Source organism: Pituophis catenifer, unplaced genomic scaffold, assembly GCF_029215685.1.
Source record: "Pituophis catenifer annectens isolate HBS135680 unplaced genomic scaffold, rPitCat1.0.hap2 SCAF_4, whole genome shotgun sequence".
Lineage (NCBI taxonomy): Eukaryota > Metazoa > Chordata > Lepidosauria > Squamata > Colubridae > Pituophis > Pituophis catenifer.
Genome location: NW_027256884.1, coordinates 25,376,938 through 25,391,910, shown reverse-complemented (window position 1 = coordinate 25,391,910; position 14,973 = coordinate 25,376,938). Strand labels below are relative to the sequence as shown.

Here is a 14,973-nt window from a genome sequence, read left to right as displayed (position 1 = left end):
TCTCGATCTCTCTTGCCATTTGGGCCTGAAAAGGTCCTTTTTTGTTTTCATTTGCGTTGCCATGTATTTTGAGAGTCAGGAAAATCTACAGAGTAGTCTGACTGCCAGCAGTTGCTAGTTCGTTTAGTTCACACTGTCGTGCTATCCACGGTGCACCACAAGGAGGCAAACTAGCTTCACACCCCAATCCATTGATATATAGGTATTAATGCTATATGTAAAGGGTTTGATTACTATTACTTTCTTTTCTTATGTTCAGAATTGGTGATTCAAACCAGGCCCCCAGCCCACCATGCAGATTTGTGTGGCCTGCCATTTTTTTAAAAAAAAGTAGTAAATTTAGAGCCACTGTCACTAGCTGTGGAACTGCTGATTTGCATTTCCAATACTGCTTTATACCCCATGAAGATTATTATTATTATTTTGTTTAGCATTGTGGCCCTTTCTTTTCAATGAGTTGTGCAATGATGGTTTAAACTGATGAATTAAAATTCTAAAGGGATTAAAATTTAAAGTTGCATGTTCTTATTTCAGAAAATAATGAGAGGATATCGCTGCAGCTCCATTTAGCTCTAACATCAAACGTTTCCTGGGTTCAGTGTCCTACTCACTTGGAGCTCATGAATCAGTGTAGACATATTATCATTCGGGTGGATCCACGTGGCCTACGAGAAGGAGTTCATTATACAGAGGTATTGGTTTTGGTTCTCTTGAGTCTTATATTTGACAATTCCACTAAAGAGATACAGGCATTTTAGACAGGATTTTGTTCTCATCAGAAATATCCTGATCATGCTACCTCTTCTTATAAATCAAAAGATGTAATAGGAAATACTGTTATTTGTCTCAGATTCACACTTGTGATAGGATTGTGGGGGAGAGATCGGGCTGAAAAAATTGTCTTTTTCATTGTTTTACACCGTTGAGGTGGAAAAGAAAGGAAAAATGGAAAATTAACATTAAGGAAACAGTCAGTGACTTATTAGCTGGCCATCAGCACCCCTATCAACAAATAAAAAGCCACACACAACCAGGCACCATATAAATATTACACATAGAATACCCCAAAGCACACATTCTGGTAGAAAGAGGTTCCCTGAGAATGGCTCCAAACACGAGTTTGAAAGCTCAGGAGACTAAATTTCTGAAACGGTGACTAATCCAGATTGGATCCTACAACATTATCCTGGGACACGTATATCTGCCTTCATTCGTGAGAGATATGGGTGGCTAGTGCTTCGAACATTTTGGCTTTGGGAATCCTTCACAACATGAGGCATCCAATTACGAACAAGTACGTTTCCTACACCAACGCACTCGGGAAGAGTCGTTCCATGCAGCCTACGATACCAATCACTAGTCAACTCAGAGATGGGCAGACATATGACATAAGCATTCAGCAAACATATGTTAGAGATCTTAATGATTGCCATCTAAGATTGGGCAAGTATAAAGCAATCAATATCAATATCCATAAGAAGCATTGTCTATCCTAACTTGAAGAAGAACTAGTCACCCACCTAGAGAATGTTATTAGGACCCTTATGAAAGAAAGACAAGCAAGAAAAAGGAAACAATTTGAGGATAAAATTCAAAACTCCAAAACCTGTATGAGTTTGGTTCATAATTTATTGAACAATGAAGCCAGGAATTACCAGAATACAAATACTTGAACATGATGAGGGGTTTAATAACGCGAGACCGCCACACCCAGAGAATTCATAGCAGTGTTAGAATCGATATTCAACAGAGTAGAGATAGAAGAGCCAGCAAAACATGTTACCAGACAAAAAATATTAGCAATGCTGGTCACAAACCAAACCATGCACTCAGCCCAATGGGGAAACACACCTTGAAAGACCGGAAACACGATAAGGACATTATTATTTTACTGGCAAATAAAGGTCACTCAATGGTGCTGATGAACCATACAGATTATGAAATGAAGGCATTCACCCTGCTCAATGATTCCTCAGCATAGAGACCGGCAAAGGCTGAGGAAAAGAAATGAGAATTTCTCTTCCTCAGAAATGAGGAGAAATGAGAATTTCACACAATTGAATGCTTATCCAGCCAACTCAAACAAAACAACTATATAATGGGGAAAAAACACTGGAAAATGAGAGGAACAGACACTGCCCTAGCAAGATTTTAGGGACTCCCCAAGATACACAAAATACAAGTCCCCCCTCAGACCTATTGTAACACTACGAGATTCCCTACTTACAACTAACCGGTTGACATAATGCATAAGCTTCCTGACCTCACTCTCAAATAGCACAGTCACATTATCCATACAATTTTTGACAAAACTTCAAGGCTTAAATGTGGCTCCTGACCAGATTATGATTTGCTTTGATGAACAAATTCAGCTTTGATGAAATGTTCCTATTTATATCCAGCCATCCCTACTTAGCGTACAAAGTAATAGATAAAAACTAGAACAATACAACACAGATCAGAGCAACCTAACCAGGACACAAATCATGAAGCTGCTCCAGTACTGTCAATACACCTTCTTCATGTTCAAAAGGGAAATGTATGAGCAAATAAAAGGGACGCCCGTGGGATCCCCAATATCAGGAGTCATTGCAGAAACTGTCCTGTGTGGATTAGAACACCATGCATTTCAAAACTACGCACCTAAATTTTGGTGCCACTATATGGATGACATGTCATCATCAAAAGAAATGCTGCACTGAAAGACTTTCATAACTTACTGAACTCCAATTCATAATGAAATACAATTCATAATGGAGGAAGAAACAGCTAGACAATTATCATTTTTAGATACAGTTTGTCAATAGGCAAGAAGATGGAAGCCTGGAAACCACGGTTTATCACAAGACCAAAAACACTCCATATGTTCTTAGTTTCAACAGTAACCATCCATTGTCACACAAAAAGAGTTTTGTCAGAACATTGTATGGCAGTGTGAGAACCCACTGTAGTACCCGGCAAACTAAACTGGAGAGCAGATATTTGCGTGAACAATTCAGACAGAATGGGTACAGACATTATAATATGCCTATTCAACACACAAGGGAGGGAAAGGAAGAAAGAAGGTACAAGACCAACCATATGGCACCCTGCCATTCATTTCGGAAGCAGTAAAATGCAGCTTCTGAGATCTGCAAGTGGGCATGGCACACTGCCCCAAAGGACAAATCGAGCATTGCAAAGATCACTTGGAGGTGGGAGACATTACTAATGCAGGGGTGTCAAACTCAAGGCCTGCGGGCCGGATCAGGTCCGCAGGGTGCTTAGATCAGGCCCACGGGGGTGCCATGGAAACAGCAAAGGACTGGACTGCAGTGCCTCTGCCAGTGAAAACAGCGCTCCGTTTATGCTGGCAGAGGGTTGCAGGAGGACATCGCAGCCAAAAACAGCTTGGGAACCCGTTTTCACTGGCAGAGCACTCAGGCCATGACATGCCCCCCCACAGCACGAGTGACATCGAGCTGGGCACGCCTACCCTGGCCTCACACACACATGCCCCCCCCCTCCGCAGGCCAAACACAACTCTGATGCAACCCTCAATGAAATCAAGTTTGACACCCTTGTTCTAATGTAATCTACCAGATTTCCTGCATGGATTGCCCTTACGACTATGTAGGACAGTCAAGGAGGAAAGCTATAATCACCTGATTGCAAGAACACAAGCGAGCGGTCAGATGAGGAGACCCAGACTCATTGGTAGCCTCACATTGCAATGAACAAGGCATACATTCAATATCGGAGCTACTAAGATTGTTGGCCATGTAGGTACAAAGGTAGCCAAGGAAATGATTGAAGCCTGGGAAATAGGCCCCTTGTCTGTCAACAAGAGTGCTAATTTACCACCAGTTTACCATGTACTTAGGAGCCAAGGACTCAGCAGCACAAGGAAATAATTGCCTATAACTTAATAACTGGCCATCAACACCTCAATCAACAAATAAAAAGCAATAGACAACTAGGCACTATATAATATGCCTAGTATGCATAGAATAACCCAAAAGCACACATTCTGGTAGAGAGAAGTTCCCTGAGGATGGGCTCCAGGCCAAGTCCGAAATCTAAGCCTCTGATCCCGGTGACCAACCCAGATTGGATCCTGCATGAAGGAAACATTCTGATTAAATTGAACTAATAATTCCTAGGACAATATGCCAGGTAAAGATACTAGCTCACTGTGAAAATTAAAATAAATTGGAAAAAAAAAATTTTCTCAGAATATTTAAATTGAGTTATTGATGCTTAATGTATAGGTTAGAATTTCAGGAAATTTCATTTGTAAACCATTAATATTAAAGACAAGTGCCTTTTGAAGATTGAAAAATTAAACATATGACAATTTATGTTCATTTCACTGCTTTAGGTGTGTGGTTATGAAATAACAATGCCCAATGCAGGACCTTTGTTCCGAGTTCCTATAACTGTTGTTATACCAACAAGGTACATGGATTTTTACTCTTGTTAGAAAATTTGTAGCAATGTTTATGGGGGAGATTTGCTTTTTCTTTCCGTTGTTTGATATACAGTCCAAAAAATAATAATAATAAATAGAAATAAAATCCTTTTATGTACAGTATATGCGTGGCTCAGTGTTTAAGATACTGGGCTTGTCGACTAAAAAATCACCTTGGGGTCAGATCCACCTATGGTTAGGGTTAGGTCTCCATGAATTTGGAGAGCAAAATGGATATCGCCAAGAAATTTGGAGTGCTTGGTTTTGCTTAGGAGGGCCCTGACTTTTCCAGCCTGCCTTATCTACATTTCATAGTAAAATACATGAGAAAATCACCTTGGGGGCAAATCCACCTAGGATGAGGGTTCGGTCTCCATGAATTTGGATAGCAAAATGGATATCGCCAAGGAATTTGGAGCACTTGGTTTTGCTTAGGAGGGCCCTGACTTTTTGAGTCTGCCTTATCTACATTTCCAAGTGCCATGCAATGCAGTGAGCTCTCATTCTCACCCCAGTTCCTGCTAATCTAACAATTCAAAATCATGCAAATGCAAGTAGATAAATACCACTTCAGTGGGAAGGTAACAGTGCTCCTTGATGTCATTCTGGCTACATGAAACCAGAAATGTCTTCAGATAGCATTGGCTCAGTTGAAATGGAGACGAGTACATATATATATATACTCACATATATGTTGCAGCATTGAGAGTCATAAATAAAAAAGGGATAGATAGAAGATCACAGTGATCTTCTTGGATAAGTCTTTTATACTCCTGAGTTGTTGTTGTTGTTGTTGTTTTTAATTTCAGCAGGAAAACCTTGCAGTTACAAATGCTCAGCAATCTTGTTTTCAATTGTAGCCAGACAGTTGCTTTGGGAACTGTTGGTTGTCTCAGTATTTGTTCTGTAATAGAAACTTTTTAATTTTAATTTTTCTCTACAGCCAATTTTTGAAATTTTGTTTTTTGCTTGTTTAAAAATGGTATCAAGAGCCAGAATCGTTTTATGATCCTATCATCTTTTATTTTTGTAAAAAAAAAAAAAGGGGGGGGGGGGTTTAAAATCAAAGATAGTATTTTATTACTGTAATTATTTAAAATATTTTTGGACCACCGTAAATACACGGTACATACACCGGCTATGTATCTCCCTACATAGCCTTGCTTAAGTGCTTTTTAGATATTTTAGACTACAACTTCTATAATAATAGTATCATTCTGAAGTAATAGGGAGGGGAAGATTGTTCAGAGATTGGGTTTTTTGTGTGTGTTTGCCCTCAAGTCAGTGTTACCACTTGCTTGGATAGGTTCTACAATTTTGTTGGCAAGATTTCAGAACTCTCGGCTTCCTAGGGCTGAGAGAGGCACAGGTCCAAATTCACCCAGCTGGCTATGTGCCTCAGGTGAGATTAAAACCACAGTCCCCTTATTTCTAGCCTCGGACCTTTATCACTATACCAAGATGGCTCTTGGTGTTTAGAGGTATAACTAAAAACATTTAACAACTTCTCAATTAGATACTATGGCCAAAGCCAACTACTTTTTAAAAAATATTTTTATATTGTTAAAAATGACATGAATTCTTGTTTTTCAACCTTATTAAAATGTTTGATATTCCAATCTATATTGATAGTTTAAAGTGAGCTTTCTACAATTTAAAAAATTACATTTTTTTAAATCACAGGGTAGATGAAGCCTCAAACTTCGATCTCAAATTTACTAATGTTCATTTTAAACCTGGACAAATTCAGAGACACTTTATTGAAGTTCCATCTGGAGCAACCTGGGCTGGTAAGGTGAATCTATTGGATTCTTCTTGAAATCCATGAAGATTTTAGTATAGGTTTACGAGGATGTTTTATTAAATATCTGAAATCTATCTGTAACATTATATGTTCAGATTAAAAGTGTTTTTCATCAGTGTAATGGTGGTTAGAATATTTTTTATTGTTTTAATAATAATAAACATATTTATTGCTGAGGAGTTAAATGCTATGAAACAAAAATTATCAATATTTTTCTGATACATATTTCCCTCATAGAAAGGAGTCTATAATATTAATATTAAAGTCATGCCTTTTCTTATTTAGAAATCTCAGTCTGTTCATCATCATCTGATGTAACTGCCAAGTTTATTCTTCATGCAATTCAGTTAGTAAAACAAAAGGCATACCGAAGCCATGAGTTCTACAAGATCTGTTCAATACCAGAAAAAGGATCAGTCACTGAAGCATTTTCAGTATTAGTAAGTTCCTTAAATTAAGAATTGAGTCAGTACCTGTGATTTATATGCTGCATTGATACGTGATAAATGTCAATCATAATGTGCTCAGCTTGAGAGTGATTTATCCGAGTTATGTAGAACTTTCAACTAAGATTCTTATTTGAATATTGTAAATACTGGTCGCCTGCTACACTTTCATTGTGAAAATCCTACATGTCATCTATAGAATGTAAGGCAATACTAATTTTAAAAGCTAATGTGCCTTATTTATTTATTTATTTATTTATTTATTTATTTATTTATTAGTTCGATTTATATGCTGCCCTTCTCCGGAGACTCAGGGCGGCTTACAATGCGTTAAGCAATAGCCTTCATACTTTTGTATATACCTGCTTAGTAGGGCTTTCGGAGGGCCCTAAGCGGTGTTCTTTTTATACAAAGTCAGCTTATTGCCCCCACAATCCGGGTCCTCATTTTACCTACCTCGGAAGGATGGAAGGCTGAGTCAACCTTGAGCCTAGTGAGATTTGAACTTGCAGTAATTGCAGGCAGCTGGCAGCTAAGTGCTACTTAACAGCGCTTTAGTCTGCTGCACCACCAACGGACTAAAGACCTAATCTAATATAAAGACATTGCATTTCCACTTTTTTACATTTTTAACAATGATTCTCATTATTACAGATTTTTATGCATCAATCTGGAGCTTATTTCTTGGCTGCAGAGGCCTTTCCTGAAGGCCTCTGATGGCGAAATGAGGCCAGGAGGCACCACATGCATCAATCCGGAGCCCGTTTCTTGGCTGCAGAGGCCTTTCTTGAAGGCCTCTGATGGCGAAACAGAGTCCGGGGGCAATGCAAGCGGCGGCAAGGCGGCAGAAGAAGTGGGCTGGCAGCGGCCACACAGGCTCCTGCTGGGTGGGGCTGTCGGTGCCACTGCCGCGAGGTGAGGCAGTGGAAGATATCCCCTGAAAATAAGACCAGGTGCCTATTTTGGAGACAAAAAAAAAAGACCAGGTCTTATTTTCGGGGAAATACAGTAGTAAGGAGAGCACTCCTTACTAGCACTGATGATGTTATCTAGTTAGGGTAATGAGATGTCTGCAAAAAAACAAGTAAACTCAGAGAGCACCAAGCACTCCTTATTTCAACCCTGAGCTACAAATATTCTCATTTATTGGTAAACTTGAATGGTTTGATTTAGTCATCGCTAAGAATTGCAAATTATTTATAGTTCATCATCCATATTCTCCTTGGTTTATGACTATTTTGTCAGGGTTCCAAGTAACAACACCCCCCCCCCAACGAAAGAAGACTCCGAGGCTTGAAGTTCCTCAAAATTCCATTTTATTAGAGATATCATATTGCACATCTGGGAAAACCCGAATCTGAAAGCTGCTGGATTTTCCCCACCCAAAGGAAAGTCCAAGTCCCTGTCCAGCACCCACATGTCCATCACATGATCCAATCAAAGCACCACCCCAACTGGAGATCACTCCCAGTCACACCCCTCCAGGTGCAGGGCAAGATGTTCTTGACTCTCTAAGAAAGGAACATTATCATGACTGTATATCACCCCTGCTCCATACAATCCCCTCTCCCAGTTTCCCACAGTACTAAAGTTCTGAAGGCCCAATGCAAAAGATGGCTTCCAGGCTTGACATATTTTTGCTAAGAGCTGGGATGCAAAATGTTCATACCCTGGGATGAGGAGACGAGGCTAAGAGGGGAAGAAGACTTGAAATACATTTCTTTTTCTTTTCCTACCAACAGGAGGGAAGAACAATTGAAATTTGTATTGCCCGATGGTGGGCAAGCCTCAGTGATGTCAGTATTGATTATTCCATTTCTTTCCATGGCATAGTTTGCACTACATCTCAATTGAACTTTGTAAGTATCACAATTTGCTTTTTTTGAAATTCTGTTTGTTTTTAAAATGTAGCATTGTTAAAATCATAAGTTAGTAATATTAGTAAATGCCCAGCCAAATTTCATGGAGGCATAGGTGAATTTTTTTTCTTCATTAAAAATGACTGAAATCACACCAAAGTGAGATGATTAGAGTTAAATAATATTGCATAGCATTGACCAGTTTTATTAGATTAATCATTTTAGTTTTGGATTTGTAAATGGGTTAAGGGGTCCTTGAAGTTTTATGGCATTTATTTATGGTGTCAAACCTGCCCCAATTATATCCCTAGAAAAGAAAGACTCTTGACTCTATTTGGTTGAAGTGATAGGTTCTTTTACTAAGGATTAGTGGTTGCACAAAAGCAAGGCTAGATCTGAATATTCCTGCACAAACATACAAAGATTCTCCTTGTTTGTGGCCCTCCCCATGACTGGATCATCAGTGTCCAGTCACTGGACTCCAGTGGCAACCCAGCTTGATGTTTTGGGAACTGCTTTGGTTGTAGGCACGTTTCAGAAAAGCTTCACATTCTTTCCCAGGGTAGGCATCTTTGAGGTTGTGGAATCTGGCCACTTGGCAATGTCCTCCCTCCTCTTCTTCACACCACCTGCATAATCTCCCTAACTTCCTCTGCCCCTCTCCCTCCATTTATGGCAGGATGCCAACAAGCTTAGCGATGCATAGTGAAGATGGCAGAGCTGACATATGGGGTATTGTCAGCTCTTAAGGGGAAGCATCTTGGACAAGCATGACTTTTAAATATATATAACATTAACATTAATCTGAAATTCATTTCAAATAAACTTTTTCACTTTCTGATTACAGCATGCTTCAGAAGGCATAGTGCGTTTTGATGTTCGGGCAACACTGAAATACGAAGATGTTGTGCCTTGCATAAATCTCAAATGCTGGGTTCAAACACTAAGGTACTATAAGAAATTTAGATTCAAATAAGCTATCATTGTAATTCATAGTGAAATTAATAACTTGTACTGTAGTTAGTAAGATTAAACAACTTTCTGTCACACTGAATATAAATATAATAAAGTAAATTTAATATTTGAGAAAGCTATTGCCTGTTTATTTTAAGTATGTAATCATTGGAAGTCTGTTGAATGTTTAAATAAAGATTTAATTAATGATTTAATGATAATATTTAATGATTTAATTAAAAAACTAAAAATGGAATTACAGCTTGCCAACAAGACAGCTAATTTATATCTGAGGCAGATTGTTTTGGTCTTAACATTTTGGAAATAATCAAGAGAGCCTGGTTCATGTTTAAGATGAGAAGTTCTGTCCCTGAGATAGTTTGAATTTGAAATATTTTGCCCTGTAAATCTGTGTTTTGTGTTATTATCTGACTTCCTAGAGTTGTCTCAAACTGCAAGATGGGTGACATATAAATGTAATCAAACGAATAAAAATAAATTAAAAACTTAGATTGTTAAATTGTGCTTAACATAATTAAGCGTATGCATAAAGTTAGTAAGTGTGTATATGTACAAGTTTTAAAAATGAATTGTACAAGAAGCAATGGATGGAAACTAATCAAAGAGAGAACCAACCTAGAATTAAGAAGAAATTTCCTCACAGAAACAATTATTCAGTGGAATGACTTGTCTCAAGAGGTTGTAGGTGCTTCAACACTGGAGATTTTTAAAAAGAGATTGGACAACCATCTGAATCAGTATAGGATTTCCTGCTTGAGCAAGGGTTGGGACTAGAAGACTTCCAAAGTCCCTTCCAATTCTGTTATTCTTTAAAACCTGACCCTCATTTTTCTCCTAATGTGTATTGTTGAATTGTTGAATTGCAGACCAGTGAGCGCTAAGATAAAGCCTTTAGGATCCCGAGATGTATTGCCAAATAATCGACAATTGTATGAGATGATTTTGACATACAATTTTCATCAAGTAAGTCTAAGTTATTTAACTGGATCTAACTCAATAAAATGATTTCTTTATGGAATGTTGTAAGCCACCCAGAGTCACTTGGCAGCCATATAAATTTGTTTAATAAATAAATGTAATAATAAATTATGAGCCATCTGGGGTCATTTAGAGCCAGATGGCAAGCAAGTTTAATAAATTATCATCATGAGTGTCAATAATATTATTATTTAATTTTTGTTTTTAAATGCCTTAATTATTTGATTTTTCTTCAGCCCAAAAGTGGAGAAGTAACTCCAAGTTGTCCCTTGCTCTGTGAACTCTTATATGAATCAGAATTTGACAGTCAATTATGGATTATCTTTGACCAGAATAAAAAATTAATGGGATCAGGTGATGCTTATCCTAACCAGGTATGAAGTCATTTTTATATGATTCCAGTCTTTTTAGGTTTAGGATGTGCTTGCCATGTTTATGCAAATAAATATTTAAAAAATTAGGCATTTTTTTCATTCTCAAGTTGAATTTCCATTAATTTATACACTATTCTTCATTTCTTATTCAACTACTCCTTGTAAATATTATGAAGAATAACTTAATATTGTTCTGGTAAATAAAGCTGCTTCTTGAACAAGTTGTTTGATTTTATAAACTAAACAGCAGTTAAATATTTTACAAATTTAATATAAATTTGACTAATTTATAGCTTGCCATTAGAAAATGTATGCAGCTTTTATCTATTGAACTGGGAAAAGATGGGTAGATAGATAGATTAGATAGATGGATGGATGGGATTGACGCATCCTTGAAAAATTAAAAATCTGCTTGAAATATATACAGCCTTCTATTCTATTGTTTGGGCACAAATGCCTACCTAGCTTCTGCTAATGCATGGGCAGTGATAACATCCTGAAGAATGGTGTAAGGATAGGACAAGTCACAGCCTATGTTATAAGTGATAGAAACATAACTTCTATGAAACCACAATCCCATGTTAGGCTGTTCTGCAAATGGATAGGGTAGTATTCAATCCATTTATAACAGTCAAGCTGTTCTACAATTCTAAAAGGCTGCTGATCCAAATGAATGAACAAAATTATTAGCAAGACTCTTAAATAATTCATCTACAAAGTATAAAACTTCAGGATTTTAAAGCAATATAAATATATTAAACAGATGAAATGAGAATTTCTTGGCCCAGCATTTGCCATTAAATTGAATCACTCACAGAAGCCTTCTGGTGGACTTGGGCATGGAGGATGATCCTACATCAGTTTGTGGTGTAACTTCAGAGATTAATAGTATTGAGGGAACTTCTAGAATTGCAAGGCAAGAAGGGCAAGGATCTGCAAAAAATCAATTCTCCAGCTGGAACTCCTAATAGATTTTAGTCCCTTTTACAAATAGAAAGAACCTTCTGTGTTTATGTAAGGAATGTTCAGGATCCAGGTAAGTCAAATTTAAATAGGTTATACAGCATACAAAGTTACCTTTTATAAACGATATGCAACAAAATATGCATCATAAAATTTGATACTATAATTCAAGTACATAACTTAATATTCAAAGCTAAACATATATTTATGTTCATGCTGGAAAATCTGAGTTTAATTTGACGAAGGCTTGGAAAAGGTCTCCCCTCTAATGTTAGAAAAAGAATTTAGAATTTAAGACTGGAAATACCATTCACCTTGTGATTGGAAGGGATTTGAGTAAGATTTCTTGTTAGTTTTTTCCCCCAAAGAATTTAGTAACAGATCCCTCCCTAGCCCTCAAACATGTAACAAATGTCCAGGTTTTAAGTTTTGCATACTTAGCAGTGACATGTTTTGTGAAAATGTTCTACTTCGATTAGAAAGGAATAGTGTAAGTTGAACGCGAAGGAATTTTTATTGTGTGTTAATCTTCTTCATCAAATATGTATGAGTCTAGGTACTAAAGAATTGCTCTTTTCCCTAGTATTCCCTGAAACTGGAGAAAGGAGATTATACCGTGCGGCTACAGATCCGTCATGAGCACAGCAGTGAGCTGGATCGCATCAAAGACCTTCCATTTATTGTCTCCCACAGACTGTCTAATGCACTGAGTTTAGATATATATGACACCCACAGTCAGGCTCTCTTAGGGAAGAAGAAAGCAAACAGTATATCTCTGCCACCAAATCGGACACTGCCATACTTCGTTACTTCTTTGCCAGATGACAAGTAAGTTATGTCCCTTTTGTGGCTCATAGCATACAACACTTTGATTAGTAACTCTTCTGAACTTTCAAACTTGGGTATTGAAAAAAAATAGTACTGCCTATTTATTTCTATCCTGCACTTGCAGGCACTAGCATCTACTGAAATCTGGCTACCTTTCCTCTCCAGTGCCCATGTTTCCACATATTTTCTTAATCTATCTATCCTTAATGTATTAAATCCAGAGCAGTCAATTTTTTGTTAATAGTTAGAATTTGTTGCTTAAGGGAATAGCTGCCAAGGGAGGCCTTCCACTGAGGGTCTATGACAGGCCTATCAAACTGGCAGCCTGTAGGCCGGATGCGTCACACATAGGCCACACGTACCCCGGCTCCACAAAGGCAAAAAAATCGCAATACGTCGCAATATGTCACGTGATGCGATCGAGTTTGACACCCGTGGTCTATGACAATTTGCTGCAGCTGACTCGCAATTGGACAACTTGCCCTGGCCAGCTTGCTGTGGCCAACTTGCCACAGCACAACTCGCTGCGGGACAAGTATTACACTAATGTCAAAGAAATGGTGGAACAGAATCATTAAAGAAAGGATGCAAAAGGAGGGACAGAATGAAATGTGAATGGCAAGAATTTAATTTTTTTTTTTATTTATTGTAAATAATTAAATGGAATTGTCCCACAGCAAGTTGGCCGTGGCAAGTTATCCTATTTTGTTCCACTGAGGTTCCTGGAATGAGCCGAGCTGGGGATTTTTTAAAATCTCTTGGGTGGGATCAAGTATACAAACAGGAAGCTTCCAGAGCCCTCCTATTCCCATCCTCAACCTTAACCACCCCTATGTATTGGGCTTGACATTGTATTGCTGAAGTTAAGTTCAATTTGCAGTAGAATTAAACACTTTTTTTCAATGGGGAGGTACAAAAATGAGAATGTGAGCATGAATTTAAAGCATTTCGCTTGTTCATTTGTTCATTAGAGTACCTAAAGGAGCAGGTCCTGGATGCTATCTTACAGGATCATTGACGCTTTCAAAGGCAGAACTTGTAAAGAAAGTGGTGAGTAAAACAAAAGCCTAAACTCAAAATTGTTTTGTTGTGTTTTTTTTAAAAAGGTAATTGAAATTGACAAACTTGTATGAAAATGATTTTGAACAGAGTAATCCAGATTTTTGGAAGTTTTTTTCCCCTGTAGTCTCTTTAAAAGATTTAAATACTAAATGCCAGTTTTCTTCATTGTTTAAATACAACTGCCTTTCAGGTTCTGTTCGGACTTGAATTTCTGCTATTTTATGGTAACTTCCATCACCTTGTTACAGATTGTATGTTAACATGCTACATTGCCTTTAATAATTTCTGTAATATTATTTTATCCAGCTGCATAACTTGGGGTTTCACTTCAATCAAAAAATATAGTGTTAGTTGTTCGGGTTCTATTAAAATAGTTGCTGTCTAGCATCAATTTGCTAACTAAGAAGTACTAGCTTATTTTAGGCCAAGCTTTTGTTGATGATACATTTCATAAGGTTTCATTTTGCTATCAGCATAAGTAGCCTGCAGCACTGCGTTCTAACCACTGCGCCACCACGTGTTCTGTCCCCCTTCCTCACACAGGCAAACGTAATACGAAGCACGCCTGCCAATATTTTATTAGGTAAACAGATTAGAATTCCTGGCAGACCAAGGTTTTGGCAGCAAACTGCCGAATGCCTGCCAAGACCATTTCCACTCCCATAAAGCAGAAGAGGACTTATCTTCAGTCCGTTCCAGGAGCAACAAATTATCCACGAGCCAAGAGTTTAGTCAATGTTAAGTCCAAAATATATCCAAGCTGAATTTCAGAGATCACGATGTGACTTTCAGGGTTTAACTTTGTCCGTCACAAAGCCTGAAGAGCAATCCCACCCACTTTTATTCCTGGTGGGGAGTGGCTCCGTGACTCAGCTCAATCTCTGGCCCTCCCACGCCTCTTCCGATGCTGCGCACGCTTCTTCCTCCGACGCTGCCTGGGATCAAGCCAGGATTCATCATCCTCGCTCCCTATCAATTGGTGCTCCGATATGTCTTCCTCCTGGCACATCCCAGGCTGTTCCTCCTGGCCTTCGGATGGAACCTGAGGCATTGCCAGAAAGGAGGGTCCTGGAGATGGAGCCCTTATCAGTTCCTCCCCATCACCTTCTGAGTCCTCTTCCTCTGTTAGGACAGGCTCGGGAGTCGGGGTCACAACACCACGGCTCTATAAAGCTATGTCCTATTGTACTAAATAAGTAAACATTTGTTTACCAATAGTGCATCCTCAAAGTAA

The 14,973-nt window shown here is 38.3% G+C and overlaps 1 protein-coding gene across 2 annotated transcripts in view; it reads left to right on the top strand.

Moving 5' to 3' along the window:
- The window catches only part of TPP2 (tripeptidyl peptidase 2), a 63,199-nt gene that overhangs the window by 36,833 nt on the left and 11,393 nt on the right, over window positions 1-14,973 (top strand). For both annotated transcript variants that reach the window (XM_070944259.1, XM_070944258.1), the window contains exons 14-23: window positions 535-692; window positions 4,361-4,437; window positions 6,134-6,240; window positions 6,540-6,694; window positions 8,443-8,559; window positions 9,407-9,507; window positions 10,401-10,497; window positions 10,749-10,886; window positions 12,433-12,677; window positions 13,649-13,727. In XM_070944259.1, the coding sequence (XP_070800360.1) occupies window positions 535-692; window positions 4,361-4,437; window positions 6,134-6,240; window positions 6,540-6,694; window positions 8,443-8,559; window positions 9,407-9,507; window positions 10,401-10,497; window positions 10,749-10,886; window positions 12,433-12,677; window positions 13,649-13,727 (1,274 nt within the window). The remainder of the gene's footprint in view (window positions 1-534; window positions 693-4,360; window positions 4,438-6,133; window positions 6,241-6,539; window positions 6,695-8,442; window positions 8,560-9,406; window positions 9,508-10,400; window positions 10,498-10,748; window positions 10,887-12,432; window positions 12,678-13,648; window positions 13,728-14,973) is intronic.